Source organism: Calypte anna, chromosome 1 (assembly GCF_003957555.1).
Source record: "Calypte anna isolate BGI_N300 chromosome 1, bCalAnn1_v1.p, whole genome shotgun sequence".
Lineage (NCBI taxonomy): Eukaryota > Metazoa > Chordata > Aves > Apodiformes > Trochilidae > Calypte > Calypte anna.
This window is the reverse complement of record NC_044244.1, coordinates 187,392,018-187,403,044: the sequence shown is the minus strand read 5'-3', so window position 1 is coordinate 187,403,044 and position 11,027 is coordinate 187,392,018. Positions and strand designations below refer to the sequence as shown.

The window sequence follows — 11,027 nt, the reverse complement described above, 5'->3', positions numbered from 1 at the left end:
GGCGCGCGGGATGACGGGAGGGAGGGAAGGGGAGAGGGGGAAGGTCGGCAGCTCAGCGCCGCCATGTTGGGAGTGGCGGGGCGGGGCGGGGCGGGGCGGGGCGGGGCGGGGCTGGGCTGGGCTGGGCTGGGCTGGGCTGGGCTGGGCTGGGCTGGGCTGGGCTGGGCTGGGCTGTCCCGTCCCGTCCCGTCCCGTCCCGTCCCGTCCCGGGCTGTCCCGTGGCCGGGCCGTGGCGGGGAAAGGCAGTGGGAGCGGAACTGGTACGGCGGGAGAGGTACGTGTGGGGTTTGGGGCTGGGGCTTGTCCGCCTGGGCTTTTGCAGGCTTGAGCAGTTTGGGGCAGCTCCCGGCTGTTTCCCCCTTCAGCCGCTCCCCTCTTCTCCCGGAGGGTCCGAGCTCTCCTTAAGGGCGCAGTTCCAGCAGTTCCCGCTCGGTGCGAAGCTCTGAGGAGCTGCTTGTTGCACCGGATGGGCTCCGGCTGCTCCTGCCTCGGTAGTTCCCTGCTTTACTCTCGCAGCCGTGGCAGGCACAGCGTCAGCTTTAATGTTTCTTTGCTGCCTTGAACTGCCTGGATGCTCTGCTAAGAACCCCAGTCTCATCTGGCTCACCTGACTTTGCCCTTCCCCAGATCCCAGCCTCTCAAGCAGATGCCTCTGCCCTGCCTCAGGAATCCAACCTCTGGGAAGGGATCTGTAGATGTGTTGCTCGCCTTGGTCACCACTAAATTCCTCTCAGACTGCCATCTTCAGTCTTCCCCGGATATTTCTTTCCCTCCCTCACTCACCTCCAGCCTGCCTATGGCATCTTTCTGCCTTCTATCTACTCTCCAAACTAGCTGTTGGTTCAGGTTTGGGTACTTGACAACCCCACACACCTTATTAATATCATGGTTCCCGTTTGATCGGCATTCTTGTGTCCCTTGACTGCTCTCTCTGATGTTTTCTTCCTGCTTCAAATAGATGGACTTCTCAAGTCAGTTTATATGCCTGTTCTCTCAGCTCTTGTTGCACCGTCCCAGATTTAACAATCTTATTGTCCTTTTAGCATTTGTGTTCTTTCTTTGAAAGTCTTCTGTAGTAATTCAATGTTAGTCTACCCCTCTACGATAGATTTCGATGGATCTTTTCAGGTTCTCTGTCCCCACACCACACAAACTCCCCTGTTAATGGTCTTGAGTTGGTAAATCAGGGATCTACTTTTCTTCTATTCCCTTCCTGTTAAGCACTACTGTCTAGCAACCAGATCAATTTTAATATGGCCCATGGAGCTTTTCCTATAATCTTTCTCTCATTTCTTGATTTTGAGGTGCTTACTACTGTCCTTTAAACAGCAGGTGTAGGTGTTAAATCTGTGCCTACTTAGCTGAAGTATGTCCAAATCTTACACTCTGCCTTTTTGCACAACAGGAGCTCTAGGCTGTCTGCTTCAGAACCTTCTGAGCTGGTGTCAAGCACTGGCACATCCTCCTTCTGGCCATGGCAAAAGGTTCTTGAAGGGATGAGGATAATTAAAAATTATATTGCCAGTGTCATCTTCTCACTTTCCTTCTGACTAATTACTCCTTTTCTTGCATTTGGTCCCCACTTAAAGTCTTGGAGTCTGATTCACTCCATCTGACAGTAGGCTTCTACCAGAGGCACCAAATCCAGGCTATTACTTTCTCCTCCACAGCCAAAGGAGGGAGGGAGTCACCTGTGGAGATAGATAAGACCAACTAAGATGAGAATTAGTATATATTAATATACCTGTCTTTCACCCATTCTCTACTGCTTGCTACAGCAGTAATTTGAGCTCAAATACTTCAGTTAAGTGACTGCTATGATCTCCCTACTCTTTATTTCTTCATTCTACTGTGTTGTTTGTTTTTTTCCTTTATGCAGACTCAAAGGCCTATGGTATAAGGAGAGCTACAAATTCTGACAATCATAAAAGCTGGGGTATTTTCAAAATAGTAGCTAGAATACTAGCTAAACAGCTAGCTCACATCATAGGCCTTACTAACAAAAACTTTGTCAGGTCTGGGAATGTAATCCCAAGGCCTGAGATCTGGTTAATTGGGATCCATTTTCTTTTTCTCCTGTGTTCAGCAATCATGTGCCTAAGGAGTTAATGATTGCTGTGGCTGATTTATAGGTAGTGTATAATCAGCTATTCCTGCCCTTATTTAGTGGTTTGCCCTATTAGCTGACTTTGCTGTTGCAAGGCTGACTGAAATAAAGTTCATTTGTAAAGGGGTCCTTAAACTTATGTTCAAACAAAACTTTTTATTACTGACTTTGTATGGGTACAGAGTCTGATACTGCAGGAATTGCTGCTGTTGTTTTCTATTTTGCTGCTGGCCAGTTCCCCTCCAAAAGCAGAAACACATGCCCAGAACTAACTGGAGGTTCTGTCACGGCTGAGGTTGAAAGTCCACCATAGCCAGTGCTGGAAAAGTAAATATTAAAGTAAGACAGACCTGAGGAGGTAGTTAATATGCTCAGAAAAGCATAGCTTTCTTTCATAACCAAATTTCTCTCTTCTTTGTAAGCCTGGAGTCATAATCTCCTGACTTCTCCCTTTATCTGGATTCAGTATGGGATGTGTTTTGCCTATACCAAGCTGCAAGCTTGTGGACTTTCATGTGTAATGCCAACTGAGCCAAATACAGGGCTGAAAAACTTGTTTTCTTCCAAAGCACATAAGAAAATTAACAATCTAGAAGCTGTTAGTCCTTCCTTTTATGACAGAACTCCAATTCTACTGTTGTCTATATATTCTTGAATTAAATGGAAAAATAAGTAATATATTGAAAACATTCTGTTCCAGTTGTTAAACTATTACCCTTGTTATCATATCAGTTACTCCTACAGTGTGGTATATTGTAATCTCTTACCTGAAGAAATCAGAAAATGGCCAAAGTTGAAAGGTTTGCTTTCCATGTTCCAAGTCTGGAGGAGCTTGCTGGGGGTAAGTCATGCAGCATGGAACTTTTTACAAACTCATAATGTACTTTTCAAACTTACCTTAAAGCTCTTATCAAAACCTTTGTAAAGCAGGTACATGCAGTATGTTCCTACTCTTAGCACACTAAGATGTAAAGAAAAGCACTATTTTTCTACATGCTGTTATTTCCCTAAAGCAAACAATGACTCTTCACCCAAACCCGAATGATATTAAAATATACCATCAGGCTCTCCATCCCTGTAAAATGCTGCACTTGCAGATTTGTGCAGGGATTGTGAAAGTTTGACAGGAACAGAGTAAACTTATTTATATACAGGATCATCTGTTCTACTCTGTCCTTCAACATTTCTTTCTTTTTCAGGATTACTCTGAAACACAGCTAACAAGCTGCAGCATAGCATGTCAGGTCCTCTTGCTTGAACCTCGTTGTCTCTTCTGGTTATTACCTTAGGACCAGGCTGCAGGAAACATTTAATTTAGTTTGTTTCTTTCCAAAGCCTTCACAGAATGTGCTGAGAATAAGAGAATAACTAAGATCGGAAGGGACCTAAAGGTTTTTTTAAAGGTTTTTTTTTCTTTCAGAGAAGTCTTAAGTTCAGTCTGCCAGTCTCCAAATCTGTCAGTTTGCTTTGAGAAGTGTGGTCCCAGCAGTACCCTGGTTGGTTCCCAGTGCTTTTGTCACCCAGTAGCTGTCAGGCTGTGCCAAAAGCCAGCCCTGCTATAGACCTGTGGGCTGTGCAGAGAACATGGTGTACCTGCATTAGAACAGGTTGAAGCAGTAGCAGAAAAATTAGTCAAGAAGCAAATTCTTTTGGGTTTTTATTGTTGTTGTTCAGCTCTTGAGTATAATTTGAGGAGTGCTCTTTCACTGTCCTTTTCCACTTACGAGAAGGTGCTGAGATGTAGTTAGAAACTTGCCAAGTACCTTCTAGTGACACTTCTGGTCAACAGCTTGGTAAATCTGCTCCCAGGAAGTCAGATACGTCTGAAATCTTGATTGGAGGAAACAAAGGCACAGGAAAGTCATCTGAGTGATTAAGGAACTGCCTGATTTAAGATTACTGACTGGATTTTCTGTTCCTTAGTTTGAAACAAATACCAAGGCAGACCTCCAGGCATGAAAGAACTTGGGCCATTTAACACAATATTTGAAGCTGTTCATGTGCAGGCAATCCCACACTTAGTTAAGGTTTGAAAGTTGTTTTCAAACAGTGCACTTGTCTAAGTCAGAATCTTCCCTGTTGTCTGAGTGACTTTCCTGGATCTGAGCTTAAAAACATTGATATGAAGCAAGCCCAAAATTTTAGATTTGAGAGATGTTCATTATCATCAGCACCATTCATTATCTGTTGTGAGCTGACAGTGCCACTTGCCAGAAAATCTCCACATTAATGTAAACATGACAGGCAATATCCTGCCAGAAGTTTCCAGACATCAGAGACAGTTTGAGATTTTAATCAAGCTATTGCAAACAGTTTAGTTTATTTATTTAAAGAACCACTTCTCACTTCATCTAGAACTTACTTTGTCCTTTTCTCTTGCATGATATTTGACAGTGATAATTGTCTGCTCTTTGGAAGCAAAACCACTGCTGAATGTGGCTTAAGTTTACCTGTGTTACTTCTCATTATACTGCTGCTAGTGCTAATGGTTATTGTATTTCAACTGAAAGTTTTTAAAATTCTTAAATTTAATCAATGTGATAACTAGCAATTATCTGAACAAGCTTTTACTCTTCTCTGAAGATCTAACTCAGAAAACAAGTGCCTACTGACAGTAATATTTAAATCAATGGAGTTATTTAGGGTAAGCATAAGTCCTTTAATGTATTTTACTGAAATAAAGCCTAAATAGTTATATTTAATAGTTATATTTATCATTGTTAGTAAATTGTCAAACAATTTTTCATCGTCAATGACTTTACCATTATTCTTTATTATAGTTTTGCAGAAAGGGCTTAAGGAAAACTTTGCTGATGCTCAAGTCTCTGTTGTAGACTGTCCTGATTTGACTCAAGAGCCCTTCAAATTTCCTGCTAAAGGTAATCTAGCATTCCTGTCTTTCACTAAGACTTCTCCATTTCTTTCTGCCTCATCCTACCTGATCTTCTAAAGATGTTAGGAGAGCTGTAAATTGTTCTTTGGGAAAAGATGTTTTACCAAGCTAACTGGCTCTGTTCTTTCAGGAATATGTGGAAAGCCTAGAATAGCAGATGTGGGAGGTGTTCCTTACCTTATACCTGTTGCAAAAACAGAAAAAGTGAGTTTTTCATTTAGCTGTGGGGTTTAGTAGATTTGTTAAAATAAAAGTAATATCTTACTGAACTATAAGTGAAGCTAAGGACTAACAGATACTATGATTCCACTTGTAAAAAAGACTTCTCAGTGTTTTATGAGATTGATTCTGATGTGTTAAAAATAGACTATGTCAGGAAATCTTGCACACTGTAGCAAAAATAACATATCATGGTTGATGGTTCATCTTCTCCTGCTCTCAAATACAGGGTAGTGTTGGAATGACAGGAGCCATGGAAGGAGCTACTAAACAAGGGGCTTGGCTGCATGTTTATATATGGCTTGTATCATGCCTGTGATTTCAAGTCACAGCCATGATTCCATGCAAAAACTGCTATATTTGTATTTTCAGACCAACATGGGATTTGCATTAATGTGCTTTTTTTATCATGCCTCCTTTCTGACACCTCACCCCTCTTCTGTCTCTATGTGATATTCCCTTCCATTTCTTACTTTAAACAAATACAGAACAAAAATTCAGCAGAACATACAGGCACTCTACCTTTCAGAATACAAACGGACATTACAAATTTGTTACTATCAAATGTTGTGAAACTGTGTTCAACTTAATTATCCAAAATACTACTGAGGACGTTGAGCATTAAATGCATCCAGAGGTTACAGTGAATAGAATGGCAATTCCAAATCAGAGCAAAAATCAAAGGATTGTTTCTCTTTTGCAGATTTATGATCTAAATGCAGTTGCAAAAGACATAGAGCTACCTGGTGCTTTCTTTCTTGGAGCTGGAGCTGCTTCATCTAGGATTACTGGAGGAAATGCTGAGGTCAGTCATAAGTGTGATGGTTCTCAGTTAATGGAGTTATAATTGTAGAGCACTGTTATGCTGGGTATTTCCCATTTACAACAAAACATTTAATAAACACCTTTCATGCCTAAAGCACCTAAAACACATTAGAAGGAATTCAGATGAGGGCCATCCAAGAGGTGCATACTATTCAGATAATAAAGATTAATTTTTAACTTCTAATCCTACAAGAAGCATGTGATTATTTTGAAGCATGCAAGAAACACGATTTTTTGAAACTGATTGACAAAGACCTGACCAGAGGTTTTAATGACAAGATTTAGAAAATGCTTGTAAAAGTTACTGGTAAATGGCTTTGAAGTACTCCTTTTGCCCTCGTGGATGGCTTTGTTTTTCCATTGTAAATTTTAAAGATGCCAATGATCAGCTGCAGGAGAGGCAGGAGATGACACCTGCTGCCTCTGAAGGCTTTGCTTGGTCAGAGTCTTTTCAAGCATAAGCCTGTGGTCTTGCCATCTCCTTTTGATTCATTATGGCAGGTGAGGAAGATGAGGTAGTTCATCTCAGTATTAAATTTGGGTCACTATAGTAGTGGTCATTACTGTAAAGGAGAAAGTATTACACAGAATTCCAACACTTGCATGCAGGCCTCGGATCTCAATGGTTAGACTTTTTAAATTTATTTTATTTTTCTTTGTTTTTTAAACACTAATATTCATTATCACATTACATTAAAAGTAATTCTCCAGAGAAAGCTATCCAGAGTTTTAATTTATATTACAGTAGTAGTGCATTTTTTTACCAGTACAGACCTCAACTTGAGAGAGACAGCTGTGTGACAGAGGGGATTATTTCTTGGGATTGTGGCACAAAGCTTAAATTGCATTTATGTTAGTTCTGCTCATTAGACTGACTCTTACACATTCTTTTTTACTTCCTTGAATTATTCTTACATGTTCTTTTTTTCAGCTTATCCCTATCGTTCAAACTAAGAGTGAAAAAAAGCCTGCTGTAAATGGGAGCTACTTTGCTCACATAAATCCTGCAGATAAAGGGTGCCTGCTTGAGAAGTACAGCAGTAAATACACTGATTGTGAGTTTGGGCTGTTGGCCAACCTTTATGCCAGTGAGGGCCAACCTGGTAAGGTATGTATTTGGATCAAAGGTGACTTTGATTGTAGAGCTTTTTAGCTGAAGGAAAACTTGTGTTTTGGTGTTTTCCTATCAGTTTTCTGTAATAAAAGTAAAGTAGTAAGTCCATGAAAGAAATACTCCAACATAAGGATGTCTGTGAATTTGTGACACTCGCATTTTCAAAAATTATTCTTGGTTTATAGTTTGGGAGAACTTCAGAGCAGCTTTCACAGACCTCTGCAGACTGCAGTGGGATACAGTGACATATTAACTTTATTCTCCAGGTTATTGAAGTGAAAGCCAATGGAAGAACTGGGGAACTTAACTTTGTATCTTGTCTGAGACAAATTTTAGAGAAACACTATGGAGAAAAGCCAGTTGGGATGGGTGGTACATTTATCATCCAGAAGGGGAAAGCAAAGATTCACATAATGGTAAGTTCTCAATTCATATAACTTTCTTCACCCTACTGAAAACAGAAGTATAAATCACAGTGTAACATCTTAGTGCCTTCACTTTGTTTTATGGTTGTTTGTTTTTTTTTTTTTTTTAGTGTATGCATACACTATTAGGCTAAGCAGGGTATTGAAGTAAGGAGCTAACCTTACAAAACTGACATTACAAAACGAGTGATTCTGGATTACATGGCCTTAAGCTTTTATTTTGAAATCTGTAGGCAGGTAAAGAACTTTAGAACTGTTGTAAAATGAACTGAGATTAAATAGATGAACCAAGATGATATTTATCAGAAGCAATAGACTTTTTTTTTTTTTTTTAATAACTGAGCTTTGAAAATGTACCAGGAGGAGAATCCTCACTTCTCAGTACTCCCACTACCTATGCAAAGATGCAACATTCTGGCCACTTCTCTTTCTGGTAGAAACACTGATAAGCTTCTTTTAGTCAAAAAGAAATATGAACAAAATAGTGGGGAAGGGAAAAGTGAAGGAAAGCTGATAGAGAAAAAGTATCTTGATACAACTGTGTTTCTTTCACTTAAAAAGTTTGCACTTTTGCTGTAGCCTTCAGAATTTTCTGCCTGTCCTCTGAACACCGATGAGGATGTGAATAACTGGCTGAAATTCTTTGAAATGAAGGCTCCACTGATTTGTCAGCCAGTAATAGTTTCCAGAGATCCAGTAAGTCTCTTTCTCCTTTCCAAGTGTAATCTGAGACTTGTAATCAATTCTGTCTTGAATGTGATTTTCTGTTTATGAAAAGGAGTGTTGTTAAACTCTTCCAGAGCTGGTGTAATCAAATAGAAGCTTCCTCTTTCTGTCACTGGTTTGAACTAAGGGTAGGTCAATCTGTTATGAAACTTAGTGGCTGTTCATAGTGGATTGAACCTGATGGTTCAGTTCCAGCTGCAAATGTTTGTGTCCCAAACCCAACACCATACTTTTCATCCACTGCTGGCCACACCAGGAGAAATTTCAAGAGCACTGAAGCCTGTTCAGCTGTGTGTTTATGTAGTTCACTTTCATAAGAGCTGTCCCTGCTAATGACAAAATATGTGAAGCATCTGTCTCATAACTTCTGATGCAAATTAAAGTTTGCAAAGACTCTTGCTAGGTGCTAAAAGGTCCCTTTGACCCCAAACCATTCTGTGATTCAGTGATACATAAAACTGGTGGGGATTATCTCACAGTATGCAAGTTGTTATTTTTTTTGTCTATTCTTCCCATTTTCTTCTAATCTGTCTCTCAGTCTTGGAGGAGAGGTTGTCCCTTTATCACATGGGTCTGTGGCATTGCAAAGGGGTTCTGGTTTCCAGTGAGGGTTCCTTGGTGTGACTGCTTTATTTAATCCCAGTGGAAAGAAAGCAAAAAGAAAGGAAAAAAAGGAAATCTGTAGATTAACATAAAAAATTGGGCCTGTCAGGATTTCTAAATTCTTTTCTCTTTGATGTCCTATGGTGAAGCCTTACCCAGCCCCTCTTGTCTAAGTTTCACAAGAATCTTTCACTATTTGGTGGTTGGAGCAGGCTCTGAGATGTGTAGAGCCAGACTATGCCAGGGCTTGTATCTGCAGCTGCCATGAGCACAGGTTCACACGTTCTCGGGTCTCTCTCCGATGTCAGGGCTTCGATCTGCGCCTGGAGCACACGCACTGCTTCAGCCACCACGGGGAGGGAGGGCACTACCACCAGGACACCAGCCCCGACACCGTGCAGTACCGGGGGTACCTCCTGCCCGCCGAGCTGCTCTTCCGCATCGACAGACCCACCGAGACCCACCTCATCGGCAGGGACTGAGGCTGCAGGGAGCCGCGGCGGCTTCACCCGCTCCTTTCCGAAGTACGGATGCTGAGTTTTGTAAAGCTTTGAATAATCCGCATTAATCACGGTCAAGAGTAAATCGAGCAGTGAATCGCTGACTTCATTTTGTAAAGAGAGGAATTCAGAGTGTATGCACACTTGAAATTGTTACGGCTGAATTAAAACGATGATTTCGTTGCAGTATTCTTGTGTCATTTTTAAATTTTTTTTTCTGTTCGGTTGTGCATCCTGTGTGCTCGTAGCTGTCGACAGCGAAACAGAAGATCATAGAATCATAGAATTGGCTGGGTTGGAAGGGACCTCAGAGATCATCGAGTCCAACCCTTGAACCACCATTGCAGTTGCTAGACTATGGCACTGAGTGCCACATTCAATCTCTTTTTAAATATCTCCAGGGACAGAAAATCCACCACTTCCCTGGGCAGCCCATTCCAATGTCTGATCACCCTCTCTGTAAAGAAATTCTTTCTAATATCTAACCTAAACTTCCCCTAGCACAACTTAAGACCGTGCCCTCTTGTCTTGTTGAAAGTCGTCTGGCAAAAGAGACCAACCCCCACCTGGCTACAACCTCCTTTCAGGTAGTTGTAGAGAGCGATGAGGTCTCCCCTGAGCTGCCTCTTCTTTAGGCTGAACAACCCCAGCTCCCTCAGCCTCTCCTCATAGGGTCTGTGCTCGAGTCCCTTCACCAGCCTGGTTGCCCTCCTTTGGACCTGCTCCAGGACCTCAAAATCCTTCGTAAACTGAGGGGCCCAGAACTGGACACAGTACTCGAGGTGTGGCCTCACCAGGGCTGAGTACAGAGGCAGAATCACTTTGTTGGACCTGCTGGTGACGCTGTTCCGGATACAGGCCAGGATGCCATTGGCCTTCTTGGCTACCTGGGCACACTGCTGGCTCATGTTCAGCTTCCTGTCGATGCAGACTCCCAGGTCCCTTTCTGCCTGGCTGCTCTCCAGCCACTCTGTGCCCAGCCTGTAGCGCTGCATGGGGTTGTTGTGGCCAAAGTGCAGGACCAGGCACTTGGCCGTGTTGAACCTCATCCCGTTGGAATCAGCCCAACTCTCCAGTCTGTCCAGGTCCCCCTGCAGAGCCCTCCTGCCTTCCAGCTGATCCACACTTCCCCCCAGCTTAGTGTCATCTGCGAATTTGCTGATGATGGACTCAATCCCCTCATCTAAATCATCAATGAAGATATTGAACAGAACCAGGCCCAATACTGATCCCTGGGGGACACCACTAGTGACCGGCTGCCAACTGGATGCAGCCCTGTTCAACACCACTCTCTGGGCCCGGCCCTCCAGCCAGTTCCTAACCCAGCACAGGGTGCTCCTGTCCAAGCTGCGGGCTGAATAATTTGTTTAGAGCGGGAAATTAAACCAGGCTTTGGTGCAGAGGAGCCCTGTAAAGCCAATCGCTGCAGCTCCGAGCAGCAAACCGGGCTGGGCATTGCCTGAGACGTGAGAGACAGAAGGAAGGCGGTTGTGAGCTGCCGGCTGCCCCGGACAGAACAGGGCAGCCCCGGACAGAACAGAGCAGCCCCGGACAGAACAGGGCAGGCCCGGACAGAACAGAGCAGCCCCCCGCATCCCGCCCCGCATCCTGCCCC

General features: G+C 42.9%; 1 protein-coding gene across 1 annotated transcript; it reads left to right on the top strand.

Moving 5' to 3' along the window:
* Positions 1-188: 188 nt before the first annotated feature.
* C1H11orf54 (chromosome 1 C11orf54 homolog) lies at positions 189-9,601 on the top strand. Its single transcript, XM_030450051.1, has 9 exons — positions 189-274; positions 2,840-2,948; positions 4,888-4,986; positions 5,131-5,204; positions 5,923-6,024; positions 6,976-7,152; positions 7,425-7,574; positions 8,163-8,279; positions 9,221-9,601. The coding sequence occupies exons 2-9, from the start codon at positions 2,891-2,893 to the stop codon at positions 9,392-9,394; spliced, it is 951 nt and encodes a 316-aa protein (XP_030305911.1). The 5' UTR covers positions 189-274; positions 2,840-2,890; the 3' UTR covers positions 9,395-9,601.
* The last annotated feature ends 1,426 nt before the right edge of the window (positions 9,602-11,027 follow it).

Excerpts from the sequence above, each read along its gene's own strand:
- C1H11orf54 (XM_030450051.1), top strand. The coding sequence starts at position 2,891 with ATGGCCAAAGTTGAAAGGTTTGCTTTCCATGTTCCAAGTCTGGAGGAG. Across the intron at positions 5,205-5,922 it reads CTGTTGCAAAAACAGAAAAA|ATTTATGATCTAAATGCAGT; the intron begins GTGAGTTTTTCA and ends TCTCTTTTGCAG. Across the intron at positions 7,153-7,424 it reads GTGAGGGCCAACCTGGTAAG|GTTATTGAAGTGAAAGCCAA; the intron begins GTATGTATTTGG and ends TTTATTCTCCAG.